At 38.3% G+C, this 24,427-nt stretch overlaps 4 protein-coding genes across 15 annotated transcripts; 3 read left to right on the top strand and 1 right to left on the bottom strand.

The window, feature by feature from the left end:
• Window positions 1-1,675: 1,675 nt before the first annotated feature.
• Window positions 1,676-5,162, top strand: LOC111270679 (thiol S-methyltransferase TMT1A). Of its 3 annotated transcripts, none has more exons than XM_086972574.1 (6): window positions 1,676-1,938; window positions 2,847-2,959; window positions 3,157-3,309; window positions 3,510-3,730; window positions 4,184-4,339; window positions 4,881-5,162. In XM_086972574.1, exons 1-6 carry the CDS (start codon window positions 1,850-1,852, stop codon window positions 4,959-4,961), a joined length of 813 nt encoding a protein of 270 aa, XP_086828700.1. In that variant the 5' UTR covers window positions 1,676-1,849; the 3' UTR covers window positions 4,962-5,162. The 3 variants fall into 3 exon arrangements, with proteins under 3 accessions (XP_086828700.1, XP_086828698.1, XP_086828699.1); XM_086972572.1 differs by having other exon boundaries at window positions 2,760-2,959; XM_086972573.1 differs by lacking the exon at window positions 1,676-1,938 and adding an exon at window positions 2,472-2,491 and having other exon boundaries at window positions 2,760-2,959.
• A 2,914-nt stretch (window positions 5,163-8,076) lies between these two features.
• LOC147752102 (thiol S-methyltransferase TMT1A-like) lies at window positions 8,077-11,823 on the top strand. 5 transcript variants are annotated; one of them, XM_086972575.1, is made up of 6 exons: window positions 8,077-8,157; window positions 8,818-9,022; window positions 9,401-9,553; window positions 9,983-10,203; window positions 10,361-10,516; window positions 10,955-11,823. In XM_086972575.1, the coding sequence occupies exons 1-6, from the start codon at window positions 8,089-8,091 to the stop codon at window positions 11,033-11,035; spliced, it is 885 nt and encodes a 294-aa protein (XP_086828701.1). In that variant the 5' UTR covers window positions 8,077-8,088; the 3' UTR covers window positions 11,036-11,823. The 5 variants fall into 5 exon arrangements, with proteins under 5 accessions (XP_086828701.1, XP_086828705.1, XP_086828703.1 ...); XM_086972579.1 differs by lacking the exon at window positions 8,077-8,157 and adding an exon at window positions 8,254-8,459 and having other exon boundaries at window positions 9,388-9,553; XM_086972577.1 differs by lacking the exon at window positions 8,077-8,157 and adding an exon at window positions 8,255-8,450.
• A 168-nt stretch (window positions 11,824-11,991) lies between these two features.
• Window positions 11,992-13,923, bottom strand: RpL11 (ribosomal protein L11). The gene is made up of 2 exons (XM_022851014.2): window positions 13,435-13,923; window positions 11,992-12,340 (listed from the first exon to the last, which is right to left on the bottom strand). Exons 1-2 carry the CDS (start codon window positions 13,799-13,801, stop codon window positions 12,105-12,107), a joined length of 603 nt encoding a protein of 200 aa, XP_022706749.1. The 5' UTR covers window positions 13,802-13,923; the 3' UTR covers window positions 11,992-12,104.
• Window positions 13,924-14,406: 483 nt separating this feature from the next.
• Window positions 14,407-24,081, top strand: LOC111270660 (calcium channel flower). 6 transcript variants are annotated; one of them, XM_086972582.1, is made up of 5 exons: window positions 14,407-14,554; window positions 15,131-15,171; window positions 20,725-20,875; window positions 21,153-21,366; window positions 22,409-24,081. In XM_086972582.1, the coding sequence occupies exons 3-5, from the start codon at window positions 20,743-20,745 to the stop codon at window positions 22,599-22,601; spliced, it is 540 nt and encodes a 179-aa protein (XP_086828708.1). In that variant the 5' UTR covers window positions 14,407-14,554; window positions 15,131-15,171; window positions 20,725-20,742; the 3' UTR covers window positions 22,602-24,081. The 6 variants fall into 6 exon arrangements, with proteins under 6 accessions (XP_086828708.1, XP_086828707.1, XP_022706747.1 ...); XM_086972581.1 differs by having other exon boundaries at window positions 14,407-14,726; XM_022851012.1 differs by having other exon boundaries at window positions 14,407-15,021.
• Window positions 24,082-24,427: the final 346 nt, after the last annotated feature.

The following is a 24,427-nucleotide window of genomic DNA, read 5'->3' as shown; positions in this document are numbered from 1 at the left end:
ACACTGATTTTGGTAGATAATATCATAATTAAAGATTCTTCACTTTATGACGAATATTAATCATAAATGATTCAGCGCCTCAAGCGCATTTTATTAATATTGTAACTTGATAATTTAAAGACGATTATGATTTAGTTTTTCCTTAGTCATAGATTCGTGCATAAAATATCAATGACCTCCTTTGGCTGTCGTTCAATACTGTTGTTGCATTTTTTGACGCTGTATGTTTGAAGGGCCGTAGTTGGATATAGTTGCTTCGGTCATGTCCCAGTCATTTCTTGACTAGCAGCGAACTTTAAAATACCGTGCGCTCAAGTCATAACAACATCCATTATCCGCGTCTCGACCTCCCGTGATCTTAATAAGGAAGAAAAAATAACAAGTGAAATAACCATTTGTAAAATGCGTCGACAGGAATATGCTGAAGGATACATTCGTGAAAATTTGTACTCAATAGTTACAAGTCAGAGGACAAAAGTACAAGTTTTACGTATCTTGTGAAACGCTTGACGAATTATCCAGTATATGAAGCTATTATAAAGGTAAATGTGCGGCGAGAAATGGCGACAAAGTGTAGTACAATAAAAAAGGCTCTATGTAACATTGGTAAAGCGCACACAAATGCAGGCTATGGAGTCGTCTGTGCTCGAAATGTAAAAAATTATGTTTTCCTTTCTTTGTTCCTTGGAAAGCACAAGTGTACGTACTACAGTTTGATAGTTCAAGGTGAATTTCGATGGGAAAAGAGCCAAATATATATAGTACTATGTAAATTCAATCATAAGGAGTTTTAGTTAGATCTAGATTATATAAACAGAAATGGTCAAGGTTTGCACATTCGCATCGTATACTGTTCGTCATATATTTTAGAAATATTTGCCTGCGCAAACGTTCGTCTAGAAGCTGGCCATAATACTTCGTTTTCATGCTTAGGATACAATGTAGACTGTCTCATACGAACTGCGATAGCTATTAACTAAAGCATATCCACTTGAAGCGTCAAATGAGGACAATTCCACTTTGATCTTTTCCGCGTATCCGTTATGAGCTAAATAGAAATCAATTTAGCTTAAGGGCGAAAAATTTGAAAGCCACAATCACCTGAGTAGCGGGCAAGGTGTGGGTGTTGGTACCCCAGCCGCGGCAGATTTACCAGGCCATGGCTAAATTGCCCACTTCAGAATTCATTATTTTTTCTAAATCATATTTCCCTTACCTATCTTTGATGCACTAGCTAACCCCATTTTTTCTATTGAGTTTCGCTATTGAACACCGGCAGTTGTGCTTAGTGTAATACATAAAATAAATTAATTTCAAGTTCATTTACAATATAATAACATACCATACGGATACGACATGGTAAATAATATATCTGAATAATTCTTCATAACTTCAGTCTTTTCGAAATGAAGCAATTCGTGCCGGACGATTTTTGAACATCTACTTGAATAAATGGACCGCCGGCTATACTCACTATCCATTCCTTCTGTACCGAGTGCATATAAAAACGTGATCAATCGTTTGTCAATCGAACCGATGAACGTTGCGTGTTCACAGCTCGGATCGACAATACTGGCTAAACATAAAGATGAACTGGCTACCCTGGATAAATCTCGCTCGTCATAGAAGGTCCGTTCTCGCTGTCGGACTGTCTAGCTTTAGTTCCAATCAACAAGGATAGCATGTATCTCTCTGTTATTTTTAAAAGTCTGTTAACTTAAATGTGATACGTAGACAGAAACTAGAGTACTTATGCTGAAGTGCTGCTTCTGCGGCATAACTGTTCATGATACTTGTAACGCCATTGATATAAGCGAGATATCTATGCGTGCACACTGTGGTCTTCACTATGTTAAATGTAACAAATGACCGTTTATCGCTTGTAAAAGCATTCGAGAAGACCAGGAAAATAGAACTTCTACTAACAGGCTCTTTCGGGTATGTAAGTTTTATAGGAGTTGTTCATGTTCAAATTCTGACTCATGTTATGAATGTCAAAAAAACTTCTGACTATTGGACAAAACATTGCTCATATCAACACATTATGCTTGTTATGAATCGTCATTCGCTTTGACACGTTATGTCACAATAATCAACAATAAAATTATAGGCATTTATTTGTCAGAAGCGGCTATGCCCTTTTCGGTTTTTCTTGCTATACTGTATTGGTTAGTGGAACTGCATAATTCCTTTCAAGCCTAAAACGAGCATAAGCGACTGTCATTATACATTTATTAACATGACATGTAATATATTTGCAATAATATCTTTGTCTGTTTACACGTCAGAAAATCAGCTTCGTATCCGAGACGAGTTCTGGTATTGCCATGGCTATGGATGATGTTTTATTGTAGCTACAGTCTTATATCTCCGTTTGTTATATTGCCGCACTCCACTGTTTTATTAATATGGTCAGCAGCACTAAAAATATTAAGTATATACATGTACTTAATATAAACATGTATGATTCAGAAGAGGTTTAATGGATGTGGTACGTGAGAACAACAAAAAAGAAAGTATATATATATATATATATTTATTTACTCTTTATAATATAAATCAGTGCATATCATGCAGTGTATGCCAATCCCTATACTCTTCTTAGGCACCGCAGTAGAATCATCATTATTTTGAAAATATTATAAAGAAAATTATTGAGTACACGTAAACTTTATTGTTACTCTTTCATCTCAAATCCGCATCGGGCTGTGAGAGAAAATATGTCTTAACTAACACGGCCATGTTTAACGGACTTAAAGGGCCGCCGTCATGGCAGCCGAAATCAAGCTAAATCAATTAGTCACTCATCTGTCGGAGATTCGCACCACGCTAATTGAAAATCGCAGATTTATAGTTGTTCCGGCTGCTGCAGTCCTTGGTTATGTTCTACTACGGGATCCAATCAGGGATGGATGTGATCGTTTTTATTCGTGGTATTACGCAAACTACTGTGTCGAAAGTAAGCCTAATACACTTTTTACCTACGATTCGAAGTCGTATATTTTCGATTTTCGACATACGATTGACCTCAACTAAACAATGTTTGTGATGGAATAGATAAACAAAAGTATAGGTGAATATACAGAAAGATTTCAGTCGTTTTTACATATGGTCATAATGATTGTGTGTGACATATTTCTGCTTTTTCCGGTGCAGTATTTAGAAAAACACTCGGCGGCTTTCGTCAAGAGTTAAAGGATCATCTGTCAAGACAACACTGCCAAGATCCCCAGCCACACAATGATACAAGGTTGCGAATTCTAGAGATTGGTATGGGATCTGGCTTCAACCTGGACTGCTACCCCAAAAGTAAATCTTTTCTCCTGCTTGTCTTCGATTCAGCTCTCCGGCTTGTGGCTTCTTTGAGAATTAACATCATTAACACTTTTGAAAAAGGCAGTTAACATAAACACCAAAGTAGTCATCAGGTGCAAAGTGGTCCAGAATCAGATAAATGTTCATTACCTTTCTTTTGTTTGTATAATGTCCCAATTTTCCATACATTTCAGGTAGCCGCGTGGTAGGCATTGAACCAAACCCCTACCTCATCGACACCTTATTGGAAAAACAGAAAAGTCACCCTGAACTTGTAAGAGTAATCCGAGGTTATGCCGAAGATCTCGCGGATATACAAGACGAATCTATCGATGCTGTAGTCAGCACTCTTGTTCTTTGTTCTGTGCGTGACGTGGATAAGGCTGTCCAAGAAGCGAAACGAGTCCTTGTTAAGGTAGTTGGCGTGTGTTTCGATCTCGCATGTTTAGGCAACGTACAGCTTACGATTTTTTATACCTCAACTTTAATTTAAGTTGAAGTATAAAAAATCGTAACTCCACACTATAATTTTAGTGTGGAGCTTACTTGACGTCTATGATTGGTAGATTAAGTGCCAATGATAAATTCGTTCTGCTGATTTTTGAGCGACACAATGGAAATAGTTTGAGTGACAAAATAATGCGGCGGGACTAATCCTATAATACCCAGGCTCGTCTATCAGTTGTCCGCGGGAAGTTTCTCTGTTCGATTTGAGTGCAAACTGTAACTTATTAAGCCTAGTGCACGCAAATTGTTTTACTTGTTTAGATTATAGTAGCCTTAACATTACCTTAAGTTGAAATGATACTAGTCGAATCGAAAGTCGACTAAAAAGCTTACCTAACTACGTGAATTTAATTAATTACAGGGCGGACGATTGTACCTATTCGAACATGTGCTCGACAGCTTCGACTTCAAGCGCCGTTTAGCACAGCGTCTTTTGAATCCCTTTTGGCGCTTTCTTTTTGACGGCTGTGAGATCTCTCGCGACGTCAAGACATCCCTTCTCCGTCATGAATTCCAGGTAGAATAAAAGCCTGATTTTTCTTATCATATTTTTTTGCAAAAAAGTCCAGTTTGCTTACTGCATAGACAATTTCAAACAAAGCGACAACGTCTCTAAAAAGGACTCCGTCTTGAGAATAATTTGAGTTCGTGATTGATTCTTAAATTCGGACGGATTGAACACTTTGACATATAAAGTGAGACTCAGTTGCATTTTATCTCTGGAATAGATTTACGTTTTATTTAGCAAATCTTGCAGCTATTGGCACTCCAAAGCGATTTATTTTTTCCTTTAAGTACAAGAGTGAATTCTATTTCCGCTGCTTCTAGAAAGGTCTCCAGTTCAAGTTGATTGGGGCAGATGTTGGCAAGGAGATTAACGTCTCACACAGTTTGTTTGTATTTATAATCAATTTTACATTGTTCCATTGATAAGCAGAAAATCCATAATATTTAAACTGGCCGACACCAGCAGAACATGTGTGCATCGTGCGTGAGCGTTATCACTCAACTTCACACAAATGTCGTCATATTAACGAGTTTTTATATTTTCCTTTTAGCTTACGAATGTCCAGCACGACGTAGATTTCTTCACCTACCTAACTAGCTCTCATATTAGAGGGTATGTAACCAAATGCTGAAAATGACTCACTTAAAATACAACAACATAAAACTAGGTGATTTAGAAACGTTTAATATGCTATATTTGTTGTGATGGTATGTTATTAAAGACACACCAGAAGACATTATCTTATTGCTAGCGAACACCGTGGCCCTGTAATATATCCCCGATCAAAAAAAAACGAACGATTTACAATAAATGTTAAACTTTTTTTACAAAATCGCGCAGTATTTTATAATATTGATTTTCTTTCAGTTAAGTTAAAGAAATATATCAGCTACATAGCTCGCTAGCTGTCGTGTTTATATATAAATTAGAAGTTTAGGCAAAGCTTTACGATTCCATCTAGATGAAACGAATGAGAAATAAAAAAGGCTAGGCCACTTTTTCTCCTTAATCCTCTAAAAGAAAGCCGATTGGTGATAAAAAAAAAAAAAAAAAAGAAAAGGACAAAAAGAGTCCGACGAAGTATTATCATAACCGGTGAATTTTGCCAGAAATTAGTCGCTTGGTAGAACGGTCCTCTTTCCCCTCTACCGTTAGTGTCAAACCAATCTGAGAGAATCGGGGGAGCAGACACCAAAGTAGCAATTCTTTAGGAAGGAGCATAGAAGTATGAGAGAGAACCTAAGTGGCACCTGCTCGAAAAATATAAGAAGAAATTGTACAGTCATGATTTTTCGCTTATTATTTTTTCTCTAACTTTTGCTGTTCATAAGGAGTTTCGAGTATGTTATATAAATCAAATAAAATAAAAAGTAACCAATATATCTTTTATTCTTTTTTTTAACGCTGGAATACAGTGGCGATAGGTATATGTAGCACAACTATTAACACTATTCGTTGTATCGTCCACCCAATATTACGCTAAAGAGCCGAAGAAGAATTTTTTACGTGATCAGTCATAGTTTTAGAGACTCTTCCATTTGAGACGGTTAATCTCCACGAGGCAGTATTCAACAAAACGTGGAAGAGAAATTTTTATTTTTGACAAAAAATTTTTCAAAGCAAAGAAAAATTCGCAATACGAATTTTACTAGTCAGTTAAGCATATTGGAAACCCTGGCTATAAAGCTATACAATATACCAGTGACACTTTTTAGAATAAAGATTTTCTACATTATTATCTACTAGAAATATCGTGTGTCATTTTCAATCCTACAAAAAAAGTTTTTTGCTCTTTTCTCTGCAAGAAATTTGGGATAACCTTAAAACGGCCTTACGACAGGAGTAGATGTGCTTATTTCGATATTGCCTAGTTTCTTTAATACAATAATTGTATTTTTTGAAGTATCCTCCTTTTTAGGACTTCAGAAACCTTACTCCCGGCGTTAGTTATTTGATCAATACTCATGTTTGTGCTTCAGTTAAAAACTTTTGAACTTTTGTTGATGCCTTCAATCGTTATCTTCACACCGTCAGGGCACGGTTTTTGGTAGATCCATAACTGTGTATTCTTTTACTGTGGAGGATCGTTCCTTATGTTTTGTTAAAAATAAGAGCGTGTAGATTATATTTTTATTTTTATATCTACTATATGTAGATTTGTATACCTAAGTTAAATACCTATGCTTTCACGACATTGTTATTTCTGTCACGGTTACTATAAAACCATGTCATCAAATTCGCACCAGTAGCCAAGGTCATAAAACACTTAGGTGCACGACGCCAAGCAGATACCTTTTCGTGGTATCATACTTGCCAATCTAGGAGACAGACTACAAATCACGCTAATAAAAGTAGTCGGAGAGCAAAGTTTGTATAGACAGGGAATGAATACACTGGCACGGTATACCGTTGATAGTTCTAGGACTTGGAAATTTCTTGACACCGCTAGTTACAGCCATCCGGTGCGTGTATACGTGTGCACTTCAGCATCTCTGTAAATCTCTAATAAAAGCCAAACATTTGGCAAAACTACTTATTTGATGCTCAGGTAGTATTAGTTTAGTGTTTTTGTTCTACCTAACATTTCATTCAGGCGGCGCAGAAAAGTACCTGTATAATGTAGTGGACCAGAGACGTTATGCATCCTTTGTATAGGTATGTATTTTAATTCAATGGGTTGAAAAGAAACTCGCCGAGACTTACAGGAAAGCGTACAACCCGCGGGTGGGACTACTAAGTCCATCTGAGGTAAAAAGTCTCACTAAACGATCGGAAGCCCTTTTAGCAGGACCTTCAATTCAGTAGGCCGGCCGACTACTGTGCTTCTACCATGGGTCTCTTGACTTATTGTAAATTTCGTCACCTATGGGATGCATTTGTAGCTTTATAATGCAACTGTCGAGATATCTTTAGTCGAGACATCAGTGGATTAAGAGACCATCGATAAGGCGCCGTTCATGCTGCTACTGTCGAGATATTACCGATTCGGAGCCAATTCGCTTTCCGATGAAGTAATATAGTGTGTTCGCATTTTTATCCCAATTCACTTGTTTCTATTAAATTCCATTGTACCTGTTGCTAGTTATTAACGAGAGTCATATACTGAAACTGTGACCTGAGTGCCTCGTATTTTTAATAGAACCACGGGCAGACTAGTTCGACACGCTTCGCTGGCTAAAAGTTGTCTTCCAAGTTTACGTCTGTCCAGTCTCGATTACGGCACTCAATATTGCAACCTAATTGTTTCCATTTAGTCGATAAATTATTATGGACATAATTATGAGCATTTACCTGTCGATGGCGTATAATAGCAGAACTGTCTAGAGGGGCGTTTCCTCCATTGTAGTTTCTTTCGAACTGACCCTAGCTTCTATTGTACATGACAGGGTTATGCAAAGTGTACATCTAAATCAGGCGAATGGCCTTGAAAGAAGATGGTTTTTATAAGGACGCGCTTGTAGCAGATATTAAGGTAATAACGTCATATGGAATATAAATGTCTGTAGATTATTTCATTTACCATTTAACATAGATTTCACCTTACGTTTATAAAAAGATGAGTGAAAAGCTCTTGCTATATATATATATATGTATATATACGATTCGTAATCCTAGTCCTGCGTTCGTATGATTTCTCTGCTTCTAGTGTAACTCCTTGCTAGTTTGTCGCTTTTTCGTGATAAGGTAATATCCTATAGTGTTCTATTCTAGATACGTGGTGCCCAAAAATGACGTGATTGCGTACAAAAGTTAAGCATATGATGTCGAGGTTCAAAGCCGGGCGTAGAAGAACTTCGCTTTGTGCTGGAAGGGGATGGCGGTCTCAAGTAATGTTTTACTAATTTCAAATATAGTATCCTTTCTTATCCATATCATTTTCTTTTTCGAAATTCCCGCGCAAAACAGAATGGAATACAAATCAAAGAAGAAGAGGAGATTCATTTTTCAACCACCTTAAACGACATCGACTGCTTTAGAATTTAACTAAATGTTGCGCGTCTTTACGCCGATTGCACATTTTTTTTTCTCTGACTCACATTTTGTGGTTTGATCAATATGTTCATGTGTATTTATGTTTCGTTTATTTTTTACTCTTGAACGAAGACGTATGACCTTCAAGGTAATAGATGTAAGCTGTTTTTGAGGCATTGCTAAAACAAAGACCGAATGACCGTATGTATACTGTACTATTTATCATGCGTTAAAAAATAAGAATAATATACTGAATCCTATTATTATTATTATCCTCTCTATTATATCGTACCGTTGATGTTTTCACTAGATTTAGTGCAGGCCAAATGCAACGTAATATAGTTTAATTCTTGTTTGAATATGCATGAAACATGCTAGCGTTGTAATTTAAAAGGTAAAGCATGCATGCTTTTCTATTCAGCATACTGCGGGCTGTATAAGCAATCATTACCCAAAACGTTGCAAGGGTACGTTTCTCTTCAATCAGTAATGAGACGATCTTTGGGTAATTGCAGATGGCATACGGAATGTCGTCAACCAGAGAAGCACTTTCTCAGCTACTAGCTTATATACCGAAACTTCGTTCATCTATGGTTCAAAGTCGACGCTATGTCGTCATTTCCATCGCTGGTCTTATGAGCTACTATGTTCTTCGCGGCTATATCAAAGATCGACTTGATCGCCATTTTTTCTTTTTATACACCGAGACTTACCTTGAAGGTATGCTTTTGCTGAATGTATACGGTGATCGGTTATTGTTTTACAAGTATATTTAATTTCTACTTCTCTTCAGAAAGGACATTTGATTATCATCCAAATATGCTACATTTTTTCCAAACAGCTAAGTAAACAGCGCTTTCCTTAACTAGAGCCTATGTACTGAATCAATCAAATTATAATATTTCCATATAGTAGTACTATGGAATGTACATAATTGGATATAAATAATTTAGTTTAGCACTAGTTAGTCGGTAAGTCACCAATGTTGATATCGAGCACATGTATTTAATATCTAAAATTCTTATTATTATTATTATCATTACTATTATAACAGCTAAACATAAATTTAGTATTGCAAATAATAGGTTGTCCTTATAGCCATCGACCATGCGCTTCTGAACTTCCGGGAGTCAATGAAAGATCTCATGATCAAACAGAACGTCAGAAGTCGGCAAGGTAGCGAGGATGGCGAGCTTCGTATTCTAGAAATAGGCATGGGACCTGGATCCAGCCTTGATTTTTTTTCGGAAGGTACGTTGAAAATGTATGTTTCTACGAATCTCATATATCCGAATTCGTCACAAATAAGTCAAGGAAAATCGTAGGACTTACCGCCAGTAGCTTTAGATAGAAGCTTGAACATCATGTTTTTTGTTCTCGCTCTTGGATTTATTATCGACTAAAAAGATAGTCAGATGAAGAAAGAGCTATGGCATGTCTTCCGGTTTGGTTGTGGCTTAATAGGCACAACCACACTATTTGAGTGCAAGCTATTGATCGCTGATCATTTAATCATATCAGCAGCAGCTACTCCAATTAAAAGGCATGTGCTTGGATCCGTGAATGTCTCTTTTACCACAAACTTGTTCATTTTGCTAATATCATTTAATATGTACTACAGGGGTGCACTGAGTGGTTGGAGTAAGGATAATTATTACATCTGTCGTTATTTGCTTACAGATAGCTACGTTGTAGCAGTGGAACCTAATCCATACTTCGTAGAATTACTTCTGAAGAAACAAAAAAAATACCATAATCTGAAACGCATAATTTTGGGAGGTGCTGAAGACCTCTCAAGCATTGACAACGAGTCAATCGATGCTGTTGTCAGTACGCTGGTTCTTTGCTCAGTGCGCCACCTTGACAAAACACTCCAGGAGGTTCAACGAGTTCTCGTCAAGGTCTCGTCATCTGCTGCGTCTATTCTACATAGTCATACTAAGCTTGATACGATATTATGAAACCTATTCAAATTATGAGTCCTCTCAATATCAGCATTTATGTATGTAGGACTTCACATGTAAACTGTTTCAATACTAATTCGAAATTAAATTACAGGGTGGGCGTTTCTACTTTTTTGAACATGTAGCTGACACCGCTTACAGCAAACGTTATATCTTTCAAATCGTTCTTAATCCATTCTGGCGAATTTATTACGACGGTTGCAATATAAATCGCAATACCAAAGCAGCTTTATTGCGCTTCGGATTTCAGGTTTGTAATAGAACTAAAAACTAACTATAAAATTATAATATATGTAGGAGAGACCTAATGCGAACTTAGCAGTTTGTTAGGCTGTCAGGGTTATTTAAAAATGTTTATATTAGATATGATAATAAAAATAAATACAAGGATTTTCATAGACTAGGTTTTAAGTTGAACATTAGCCGTGTGTACAGTCCACTGAACCGCTAAATACAAAAACGCAGACTATTTTAAGGTTTAGACCTTTAATATCGGCAGTACCTGTTATTTGTGTATCGTATTGTGGGGTTGATTTTGTTCATGTTCCCTTTCAGACTGTTTTGCCCCTACTGTATATCTTAGATAGATCTAATGATCAGTCATACGTCTTTAGATTAATTGGCTCTTTATGTATGCATTGGCATAACTTGTGTGGAATCACACTTATGTTCGTTAATTTCATTTCAGCTGACGGCGGTGACGGAAGGCGATGGCTTTTTCAACTATTTCGTCAACAATTACATTGAGGGATATGCTACTAAATTATGAGTGCGCAAAATATCACAAAGACCGCAAACTACACAAGGAATAGTAGAAGCACACTAATGAGCGTTGTTGGTTTTGTAAAAAATCAATATCGTTGATTTAATCGTACTTGGCCCTCAAACTGTGGACCAAGTTGCGGCATAAACCGAAACAAGAAGGGTTGAATGTAACTATCCTAACCATCCGGCCTAAAACTTACGCAAACCCAGCAAAGGTGTTATATATATACAACCCTTTGAAAAATAACGTAATAATAATACACGTTTCATTTGATCTAAATCCAATATCACTAATGGGTTGGAGTTTGTCTAAAATCGATGTCGACCTCGAGTCAATGCGTGTGTTGACATACCTCTATATATCAACATTACGCCTTATGCCTACGCCCCGTCACTTGACACATTTGATGTCGAACGTTTCGTGGAACAAAACAGTTTCCTAGCGACCATCTTTTATAAGCAGTGTAGCATTGCATGGATATGTTATTCCCATTGTTAACATTACTACTTTCCAACCTATGAGCAATACTTTTTGTGCTAATGTTATTACAATACTATAATCAATTTTAAATAAAAATGCTTTCGTTTTTAGTCACTTATCGAGATAGTGACAGCTATAAAAAAATTTTACTTAATCATAAATGTGCGGTTTTGCCAGCCAAATATATACCATGTATAACCATAGTATTGCACTTAATTGGTAACTAGCTTACCAGAACAGCTATAAAATAGTCCACGCACAGGGTGCACATTTTCTAAATAAACGATGGACAATTACAACATACCCTTTAAGAGTTGCTGTTTCATCCGTAGGTATTTACGTCGTCGACAGTAATTCCCCCAATGTCCAATTGCGTCTCTGTTCAGCAAGCCCAGTTTAAAGCGTATACATACGTCTAGCATGATACCTCCACTAAATACCCAAAATAATGCGATAGATTGAAAGAAAAACACCATACATCTTTTTTTCATTATCAACCATCCCTTATTTCTTTATCGAAAAAAAGTCCACAACGGTCTTCCGCGTAAACGGGTCGTCTGCTGTATGTGGACCTGGGTTGGTTTTCACCCGTTTACTTCTTCTTCGGGGGCAAAATGATACCATCGTACTTCTGTTGGAACCATTTGATTGATTCCTCCTTCGTTAGACGGTGTTGGATTCCGACTGTGCCGGTCTTCCTCCGACGGTGGGGCACGTTGTAACCGGCGCGACCCAAAACAACGAAGAAATCAAGACCGTAGATACCAATTGACGGATCGTACTTAATTCCCAGATCGATGTGCTCCTGGATGCCGAAGCCAAAATTACCTATGGACAGCCAACATTGAAATCCAACAAAAATCATGTACAAGTCAGCACGTAGGTAGTGTTTGTATAGACAGACCCACATCGAATAATCGCTTTTGGTACACTGATGTGCAAGAATGGTCATCCATTATATTCGTTGCGTATTCGTCTGCGAATATTCGGATTGTGAGTTGTGGTAATTTCAGTGTTTTTGATGAAGATTTTATAAATTTGGCTACAACCAAGCTTGAAATTACGTAGCTTTCCAAACTTGCTGTTCTACTGTGTTCTAGAGCTTACCCTAACGCACATGCAGCTTACGTAGTATAATACAGACCGAACGGCATTATAGCAAGCGGAAACGTACAAGATACAAGAAAATATAAGTTAATGAGATGAAATAATTTATTGCACTTTGGTCAAACGGAATTGACATTAGCGACAAGAAGTTGAAGGCCTTTAAGCCGTTCAACTTACGAAATCATCAGCTTGCATTGGGTACGAAAAGCACCCAATGCAAGCTGATGCACTGGTTTCCACAGTAGTCTTCTTGCTTCTGCAACCACGATTAACAAAACATATATGATTAATCCTATAATGATCGCAAATAGAAGCAAACTATTTATGCAAATTATGATCCCACAGCTTTTGAAGCAAGTACGATTCCTTTCTCATGTAAAAAGAACATGTTCCCGAGATTCATAAGACACTCTTTTTTCATGACCGTGTGTCCTATCGCGTTGATAATATAGATCTAACAACAAGTACTACGAGTGACGTTGATCTCGTTTTGCAACGGCAACACAATATCTACAAATACTATTTTTCGTTGAGGTGATCACCGCAAACACGACTCCATTGAGATCTGTTTACCAACTGGAACACTAGGACGCATACATTCCTAGAACAATGACCATAAGAACTCAAAGAAAATCACGCCGGCCCCTGCGTTTCGTAATGTTTTGAAGAAAGCAACTTCGGCTTTACCACAACACACTCTTCATGATCTATGCTGTAATCTTGCTCACTCCTTGAACTTATGGTGTGTTTTCTTGAGACAATATAGCACACTTCTGGTTGTTGTCAGTTACAGAAGATGTGCCCACAAAACCTACCGGTATCAGAAAACATATCCTTGCGCAGCTCGTACTCGCGGACCTTCAGTCCTTTTTCGAGGATCTCCTCGGCCTTGACACCACGAACGGTGCAGTGGACAGCAATCTTCTCATTACGACGGATACCAAAGGATCGCACTGTGTAACGGGCCTTGGAGAACACTGGAGTTTGGCCCGTGAGTTGTTCTAACACCTTGGCAGCGCGAGTTAAACGATCGCCGGACTCACCAACGCAAATGTTTAAGCAGAGCTTTCGGATCTTGATGTCCCTCATCGGGTTCTTGTCTTTATCCTTTTTAATGGTATCTGCGCTGGGCTTCACGCCAGAAGCCAACTTCGTGGCAACGACAGCCTTGCCCTTAACCATCCTGCACTGGTTAGCACCTCCAATCTGATGAGAAAATTGTAATTTTCACCAGTTTTTTTCAGGAAAACGCCACGTGCCACCCACGGTAAGATGGCGCCGCGGAAAAGGCGGGATGAACTTAAAACACGGACGAACCCGATCAGTTCTAGAGATTCTACATTCTAAACGACGGAACGCATCACTTTGTTTGAGTAAAAAGCGACTGAGGGCCAATTTTAAATCCAGTAGCGTATCGTATATTGCATTTTTGAATCAGTAGGATATATTGCCGATATGCTGTGTGCATATACATTTATGAACTATACTGGTGATTGTTCCAGTCTACTTAACATACTATACAAGCTGCAACATAACGTTCTCGAAGGCTCTATTCCGCTCCACACCTACCAAAACCGTGATGATGATATGGTTTCTGATTACCAGTGATTTCTAACCAATAAGTGCGCTATGAACTCGAGTCTTAACCCTTACTGGCGGCAACCTTCAAACCCTTTGCGTATCCATTTGGAGCGCGCCTCAGCAAACACTCACCTGTTGCATCGGGGGTGCCTATCCTATAACGAGTTCCGCACATAAGTGTGATAAAAAATTGCTTAATCTCTTACCTTTCCCCGTCAAGGTAGCAACATCATCATCACCATGGGAACTTGTTACTTTGTTGATGAACGCCACCGCTAAACGTCGGGAAAGTTGCCGCTATTCGTATACTGTGTTGAGAAATAGGATCAGCCAACAATTTTTTGAAGCCCACAGGTAGGCATAACAGGCATCCTATGTGATGCGGCTTTAACCGAACACCCAGCAAACGGACTAATCGGCGTGCGAAAGTTACTGCCCACCAGTGTCCTTTTAGAGCACTCGAACTGCCTCAAAAATATAGTTCGCGAACTATATAGTGTGACACCTGGCTAACCCACTCTGCAAGGTAATATTCGTATGGCTGGTAATCTTAGTGAAGATGATTTGCGACTTAGCAGTCGATAGGCAATTAAACACGAGATAAGCTCAAATTAGTGAAGTGGTTGGCCGCCAAGGATATAATGGTAAAAGTGGTAGTTCAACGGTAGAATATCAAGCTTTCGGGCTGACGTTAGAGATGATTGTCAGCTGCGATGCTGCTTCGATTTGCTGTCTAGAGAACACCACAACGCCGATTACGCAGCATGCAGGTGGTGCGACGTTGTCAGAAGGCGGCCCTCGATACACAACGCGGAATAATTGTGCGATCAACAAAACAGGCAAAATACGCTAAGGTCAAACATTGTATGTCTTTAATGAACGTTGATAAAAGGAAAATTCTTCTTTTACCAAGCTAATCCTTTATTCTAGGGAAATTCTCTGATACACTGGTGCTCGTCGGTTTTGACAAGGTTGGTAGAATCAATTCAAGATATAGTGCCATAAACAGATTGATGAACTCGTTCAAAGATAAAATTTCTCTTCAAAGCGGTTGCCCTTTTCATTATATATAGCAATTCCCTGAATTTGAATAGATAACGGTTAAGAAGAACAAAGCATAAGTTTTCGGTAGCATTAATTTCATTATTCTGAACCTTCAAATGACGTCTCCATTGTTAAAAAAAGTGTGAATTATGACCGGGAGATCGTTTGCGGAGCACAATACATATTTAGGTTGAATCCAACAGTTTTAATTTTGGTCCGTGCTTTTCTTCATTGATTTGAAAGCTTCTCTCAGTTATTCCTTTTTGCCAGTCATGGATTCAATAAAATGCGCACTAATTTTAACGCTATCCTTTAAACCTTTTGAAAAGTAAAGATGTCTTTTACGCACCGCAAGAGTTACATTGCAAAAAAACAATATAGAGATTTGTGAAATTGTAACTTTTATTATTTGGGGACCGAAGTAACGCCATCGTTGCAGGTCTTGTTTTATAGAAAAAGTTAATTTGCTCATCAGAATTGATGGATATGCTTAAGTTTTGAATCGTATTATTATATTAATATAGTATCGTATATCATGCGTATGACTGTTACATTAGTAACAGTCAAACATGTAGAAATCTACGGGACCGTCAGAGTTGCTTAAAATCGTCCCGGCTTAAATTTCATAGTAGGTGTATTAATCTCGAGAGAATAATGCTCTAATCTACATAAATAAATGATTGACCCTAAATAAGTGAAAAAGATAGAACAAGCGACCGATAGGATATGAAGCTAATTTGTAGCAACTGACCTTAAAACATCGTCCCATTATATTCAGTTTACTGATTTTTACTAAGTTTTATTCGGTAATAAATCAATCAGACTAGACACTCAAATTAAACTTGTTCGAACTACGAACCTATGGTAGAGCAAATGCTCTTCATGCATCAAATTTCGTTATATATTGTAACTCTATTGTACGTCGAATGCTCGTGACATTTAAAGTTATATGAGATGAGGCACTTCCAGAAAATTACTGGTTAATGACTTTTCAAATTCACACATTACAACACAAAAATTAGCCATTTAATTAGATTAATTAACCAGCAACTATTAAACACTGCTTGCTAAAACTTCCCAAGCGTCTCTATAATTTACTAATAATAATGATCCGATTGGCTGTAGCAAATCACTCTTACTGCATATTTTATCAAGACTTGTCTGTTTAGATTACATCCACCGAAAGCGATTTCATATGTTTTCATACTCAATTTGCCTATGAAATAAATATATACAATACAGCTTGGTCTATATAACCCGAGTCGATAACAATATCTCTTGAGTCATTGACCACGAGATTACGCAGCGTTACGACATTAAAAAGCGTACATGAATGCTATTGTGGTAGGTGCATGCACTGTGGAGCTTGCGGCCTATATATTAGCTTGGTCAGACTGCCATCTAGACCACACACAACTATTCAAATGGGCGCGAATCGATATTTGCCTCTTTACTCGACTGCGTGTGCAGGCTATGTTTTCGTATCAAAAATGCTTAAAGTTCTTCAATGCGCATGCTCCTTTTTGCGCACCTTTGCGCAGGGCAGTTGAAGCTGGTTCGACTAGGGAACAAGATTCAGCTACTACAGACCTGTCTGACTGATACACATGCAGGTCAACTTTTGGGCAGTTATCTACCTTCCGTATATGAAAGGTTTCGATTACCATTAACAACGGTACTGTATCTCGTTTTTAGAATACAGTAGTTCGATAGTGACTGATAAGAATCACATTTTTATTTGTTTTTTTTTACCTAATTGTATATCTGATACAGCCATCTTGTAGATGGGAAGCTGAGAAAAGACTGATTAAATGCAGACCTATAGATTATGCACGCTTCACAATCTTAAGCAAATACCCAATTGGCCTAATTTTAAGTGTTTAGCATATTTCAAACGTATAATATAGCGATTATACTCGATTTACTTGCACATACACCTGACAAATGGGAGAGACGTTACCGTAACCGCAGTGCAGATATTGGATTCGAGCTTTGACAATTATTATGTTCGCAGTTTCAATAAAGTCTACCGTTAAGCCATGGCTTATGACACTAGACCCCTCCGAGCTGCCTTGTCTCTACCGCGTTCACCTTCGCTCGACTATTGAAGCCCAGTGTGCAGGCATTATTAAAACGCCGCCCCAAGTTACCTTCTCCCTACCCAGCCTAATGTGAGAGAATTTGAACCACAGTAGAATCAAGATCTCCAATCAGCATTGGTTTACGAATACAACATATAGAAATATAGCAGGAAAGTCATTCTTTTTTTATCAGTATCTGCAAATGCCATTTACGTACGGCATCATTCCAAGTTTGACCTTTCTCACTCTGTTGTATCAATGACAATCAACAGTTGTCTCTATGTTAGAAAAACGCTTATAAATAATTTCCTTCTGAAAATGAAATAAATCTGAATATCCTTTGGGTAACCGACTTAGCACCAAGTTTGGTCGTCTTGATTGTCGCTCGCTTACTCTCTGTGTTCACGATCGTTCCATTAAGCACAATTTTTTCGACTGCACTTCGAAAAAGAGTTCCGAGACATTATCTTGAAAATGACTGTTCGCCTAACTGCTTTCATAATCTATGAGCCGGATGTGCTTCTTTGAAGTTTTCTGTTTCTTTGATGTCGAATGTCTCCATACAGGGTGAGTTTCATAGGTCTTGCGTCACATATCGACGCGTTAACTCTTTAACCTGTGTTGACGTATTGCCTGTATTGCTGCGCTCTGGGAGTTGGTCAGCATGTCTGCTGAAGCGTTGATTCTGAACTATAGCACCGACCTGTTCTCGCACCCGTTTTGTATCCAATGACGGATCAGCGGCTAAGAAAGCTCCAGTCAGCTTTACGGAATCCAAGAATGCAGTATAAATGGGAAAGGACCCGACCACTGCGGCCAGATTACGACGGCCACATTGCCGTCGCATTATACCTAACATAATAGATTAGCCTTGTTCTCCGCTTTAGCCTCTTTTTCCGCTCGGTCTCGATGCTGTGGGATTTTAGTTAGCTCGATGTTGTATAATGACAGTCTACTTTAGAGGAGGCTGATATACACTAGAAATGCCATTCTGATTTGTAGTCGATCGGATGAGTGTCTTGGAAAGGGTGTGTGTCAGAGAAAACTTTCTCGTTGACAATGATGCTGTCATAGCGGCTGAGTTACGTTTTCGTCGCGCGAACACAGCGGTAGTCCTTTGAACTAGTTGACGCTGCTGCTGCTGCTGCTGCTGCATCCACGCCGACGGCGTGATTGTATCGGCGTATCGTAACAGCCGTCACTGTGATAGACATAGGCAACTGAATCGATGCTTACATAGCCTTTGCTTATACGCCTTCCCAGCATAAAGCTGAACAGACCTTTCACGTCCACCCGCGTGTGCGTAGAAGTGTATCATTGTACCTAGAATATATATTCAGCTACCGAATACTTCGTCGCTATGTCCGGCTACAAAATTACATTGAGTGTAGTTAACCTATCTAGCTAGTACATATGCAAACATGGTTTTCCTTCAACGACAGTGTGTTCAAGTACTAGGCCTATGGAACGTTTGTCTATCTGTTGGCCAGGGAAATTTGGTAGTTTTGCAATGGGAGCGTGATCCTGTATCGGATCGAGCACACAGTAAGCTCTAAGTGGGCTTCATGACCCAGCAGAGTTGTAAAAGGGGGGGGCGTGTTGATTGATCATCGTTTGTACTACACCAAGTTCGAGTCAATCTTAAGCAACCCGTGAGTAGACCAAGTCTAATAGGGATATAGCATAGTTGATGTGAATCGTTGCTACTGCTCCTAACTGAATGACACAGTGTGAATTAGTGAAAGCGAGAAAATATCCAAACGAATATTCATTTGCAGGATAGCAAAAAAACACTAGTAGAAATCAAATCGTTTGTATGTTTTATCTAGATAGTAACAACAAGGAAGAACCAACGACCTAGATTCAAACGTTTTTAGTGATAATTGTACGCGTATATTTGGCGTGTATGCAAAAGAGTAATTAGTAACTCTTCATTTTTAGACCCTCTCTGCCATGCACCTTAAACTATTTTGCGAAAACAAAAAAGAAATATTTTGCGAACAATATTTTGATTGATTTTGTATTTTACGACTGTAATACCGTATAACGAACGAAGTTTTACTGTTTGACTAATTTTCACTTGCGCTACGGTGCCATCAACAGAAGATGTTTCTTTTTATCCGAAATACATTCTCGTTATTCAATAAAACTACCTTGATGATTCTAGAAAATGTATGGTCAAGTCACTTTTTGCTTTGTGTTACGTTATATACCCTGTGTAGTCCCCAGCTAACTAAACGTACATAAGTGAAATCCTTCAAATATTATGATTGAAGTCATATTTGATTCATGGGGACATCCTTTAACATGTTTTTTCTAAGCATTCTTAGACAAGCACTAGATACTATGCTAATGCTGAAGATTTCTTAGAATAATCTATACGTACCTGTTTAGTGAGCTTACATAATATACTTTTCGGTGATTCGAAAATCCTTGCTCCGACTAGATTATCACAAATACCAGCTCATTCTGCTATGCTCAGTATAAAATTATCTCTGTATGCACAAATGACTTAATCATGGCAGTATCTGAAGCTTTTATAGTATGTGATTAGTAGTTATTTAATTGAAACATTGCATCGTTGTTTGGTTAGTCATACTCAGTAATAGATAATTTTCGCGGACCGATAAGTCGTAATTGGACTGAGTCTTCGTGTTTTTAACATCCAGTACTTAAGCTGTCAGGTATTCCTTCGGACAACAAGGTCCCAGCACCAAACAAAGTACGTCTGCACCCAAACCCGAAGTACCGCTTGTTTTTCTTTTAACCTAGATATCAACCACATTAAACACTGCATTATTACGGGAACATTTTTCTGAGAAAGAATTATTTGAGTAGTTGCCCATCGTTAATATCAATCTACTTGATTTGCCTATTCTTAACCCCAAGTAGATGTAAGGGCATGTTTGACTTGTGATTTTCAATGTTGTACAAAGCCCTAATGTGGTTCTAATTCGAGAGACACTCGTTATTCCTTGAAGTAAAAGTGCTAAGTCAGTCGGCGTGCCGTGTGTGCACCAAAGGTGTGCAACGATACGTCACCGTACGAAAATATTATTATTCATCAAAATGTGTAAATTTGAGCTAACAAAATATTCTGCAATATTTCGGATGTTGACTTCATTGAACAGACTCAACCTTATAAAACACCAATTGTTTTTGTGGCTTTTATTATTCTATGGCCCGTTAGAAAATCCAGTAGGAGCCACCATTAGATCTGGTGCCCCTGCTGAGTCCAGTTGTAATCGGAAACACGCTCGTCATTAATTATTTCTCTTGATATAGAGTATTACTGAGGAGAAAAAAATGTATTCGAATGTTTCTTTATAGATGTCTGCATATATGCTTAACTTTTCGCTAATTCATTTAAAGCTTTATTTGTTGTCATTTTCTCGTCAGTTTCGTGAATATTACAAGATGAGTCAAGGGGGCTTTATGAAGAACTTGCCTCGGGAGGCGCTTCCGAATGCACAGGAAATCAACGCTGAGGACAGTGTGCCTTGGTACCTTCGCTACGGGGCCCGTGTGCTCGCGACTCTCGGTGGTCTACGTGAGTGTTTCGCTCGATAGCAATTTAAACGTACAGGCTCAGTTCTATAGTTTATTGTTCAGTAATGAAAGAATGCTGTTGCCGGCTTTACTCACTACGATGTACAGATCGGGTAAACTTGCTGCCTTCTTAGTTCCAAAGTTGTATTTCAAAGCTTTTTCTTCTGTGTCTTATCTATCTCACTATTAAAATTGAACGGAACTCGTCGAGCTTTCAAATTCTATCCACTCAATGACAAACGATTACATTTATCTGTTTAATAATTGTTCGCCCTTAGTGTCGATATTGTTAGGTGCTCTTGCCGTGCCTTTAGGGGCAGTAACTTTGTCGGGTTCGAGCCTGGCCAGTGGAATAGTGGCGGCAGTGATCGGCGTATTCGTCACGCTGGTCGAGGCTCCTTTTCTCTGCAGCTTTCTGTCGTTTGCCCAGCGACCTGGACAACTTCTCGAGAAGAACAAGTCACCGTTCTTCAAGGCGATTCTCTATATTGTGTATGTATCGTAAGATGTTATAGTAACTCACCGACTGATAGGTGTGCAGCACCAACGTCAGCTCACTTCTTCCCCACCTAAGTGAGCCATAGCAAAAGTATATTTGCACATTATGCGCAACAAGCGCGGATTTCTCATTGCGAGTGCTTATCGATTTATACAATGTTTCGGATAAATTGAGAACTCTCTTTGAGAAGCTGCTTGTTTTGACAGGTACTTTTTACTACAAAAAAAGCCAAATTTTTTACAGCAACTGACAAAGTTATCATGAGACAGATGTAGCAGGCCCCTGTTCGGAGCACTTAGTTACTGTCCAGTGTTTTGGTGTCATATGGATCTCTACGAGAATTATAAACTTTTTATGTGGCCCGAAACCGAAGGACACATTGTTGCCCGTTAACAAGCAACCTTGAGAATCTAAGAAAAACCTCTATGGGGCAAAGCGAACGCTCCGCAATAGAGACTGAATGGAATAAACTCTAGCATTAATCAAGTTGGAGTAAAAGGCTATTTTCGATGATCCCGTAACCATCTAGATTAGTCTACTATCAGCTCAAAATTCAACTCAGCCAGATTTTTTTGCTCTTTCGGCTGCTGTGCAAAACCTCAGCAAGTCGGGTTGTGCTAAAATCGCTTTACCCACAATTATTAGTAAATAGGGAATCTGCAGAAGGGCATTTGGCAAACGACTTAAGAACGGCTTAGGCTTTTAATTTAGACCGTGACTGAAATAAATGGTACTTATTTTAAATTAACAAATAAAAAAGCTTTAAGTAATTTTATTCGAATCTCGATTTTCATTTTTATGCAGCTTATAAACAAAACGTCATCAATTTTGTTTATTTCGAACGTACTGTAAATAGCTAAAGCAATTTGCTTATGTTTATCCTGTAATAGATAGATAAAAACTGGTATACAAACGATGTACAACGACTCTTCAGATGTTTTTACGTGCTTTTTAATGTTACACTCCTTAAAAATTACTTACGTTTCTCCGGTTGTCACCCGTACAACAATGATAAGTGGACATTTCGTATTTCAGATTAGGACTCATTCCCCTCTTGATTGCGGTACAATTTGCCTTGGTATTAAGTTCAGGCCTGATTCTGCTGGCTGGAGTGATTCACGCCGTTATCGGATTCGGGCGAAAAGCCTCACGTGAAGAGATGACGGCAGCAGCTACAGGACAGTCACCCAATACCATGGAACAAGGCATCCGAGCACCTGTTTACTAAGTGTTTAGAAGGACACCAAAACATCTTTGTAGCGTTAAACGCATTCGACGGGACGTTTTGAGACAGTACGGCCTTGATGGACCGGAGAAATCGGCACGAATGCAGAGATACCAAACACTAGTACACCATTTATCGGAACGTATGAAAGTGGCCATTCGGTAATCTCTATATAATTTGCCCACATTTCTGGAACGCCGTCGATTTATCATTATTTTGTAATGTAGCACAATTCATACAATTGTAGGGTTCTACGCATGTGCCGACTTGAGCCCGTCGTAACAGACTAATCAAACGGAATTCAATAGGAATACGGTGCCGTAACAAAAGAAAATTGTATCGTGGGAAAAGCCTCCGCACACATATTTGAAAGAAGGTGTGTATTTACATCGTATCGTGATTTGAATAGCTAGCACTCCACATCTGATTCAATGGCACGGTATGTGCATGCAAAATAACTTAATGGATTGTGCAGTCGTAACTGGCACAAAAATGGATTTCGAAAATGACCGAGGCGCTCAGAAACCTCTAGGGCAAGCAGCTACTGGAGTCACCTGGTGTTATCAATTTTAGACAGAGATGTATGATGACTTATTTTTATGACTGCTCTATGTTTACCGAATAAAGGGAAAATAGATTTAGAAAGCATATTTCTAGGAAGCAAATGATTTTAGCTATAAACACAAAAAAATGTACCTTTGGAAACAAAAATAAAACAGATCCTTAACTGTTAATTAAAATAATCTACTAGAGAACGCAGTCAATCAGCATTAACTAAATATAAGGTTACCATAACTTCAATAACGATTTAGACGCCAGGTCTTTCACACGACCATATTAGACAAAATGATGAGCATATGGGTACGACTATTCGTAATTAGGTAATTTTTAATAGGTGACAATATAATATAATGCATGCCAGCAAAGAATCGTTGGCAATAAACGTAGTATAACGTAATGTTGCGCGAAAACGATGCTGTTCAAAACTAGCATTTGGAAAATACATATATCAAAGAAATGTAATCTATATATACAGTGGCAGGTGGAAACGTGTAGGTGTCACGTACGTATTGTTCATGCATTGGTATATCATTACTACTAGTACTACATAGAATATCTGACGCTCCAATGATGTGTGACAGGTTAGATTTGCGCGTGCCACAGAAAAAATAACCTATGCAAGAATAACACCTGCAGAACACCTAAACACGTTTGTCACTAACTGTATATGTACACAATCATACTGATGCGTGCGTCAAAGCATATATACAGTCTGTATTTATCATGTACATACTGCCAGTTGTGCCCTACCTGAAGAGTTTGACGTATTTTTCCCTTTTTATACATTCAGTCCTCATGCGCCTTATATATTATCAATTTTACGTAAAGTTGTACTTCTACACTAGATATATTTACAGTATGAAACACAGTGGTGCAAATATTACAAAGAATAAAAACGCGATTTTGAAGACAAATTTCAAAACTTAGTGATGTTATTACTGCAGAGACGGCACAACAAAATACGCATCTGTAGACACATACCATTAAAAGATCGTAATTAGTTGTATATAAAACAAAGACGCCAAAACGGTGATTCATATTATCGGTGGACCGAGCTGAACAAGTTATCTCAGTAAATCATTATTATGTCATCAGTCATTATGAAGATACAGGGTATTTTTGCATTGCTGCATTTTGAATTGCTGTTCAGAATAGCAATGCTGTCGACCAATCTTATGTTATGCTGCTAGTAACATAGGTTATAAGACATGTTTCAATTATTTTCGAAAAGATACCCGTAGCGCGCCAAAGTGAAATATTAATGAAAT

This window comes from Varroa jacobsoni, unplaced genomic scaffold, assembly GCF_002532875.2.
Source record: "Varroa jacobsoni isolate VJ856 unplaced genomic scaffold, vjacob_1.0 contig00046, whole genome shotgun sequence".
Lineage (NCBI taxonomy): Eukaryota > Metazoa > Arthropoda > Arachnida > Mesostigmata > Varroidae > Varroa > Varroa jacobsoni.
This window is presented reverse-complemented; position numbering and strand designations above follow the sequence as displayed.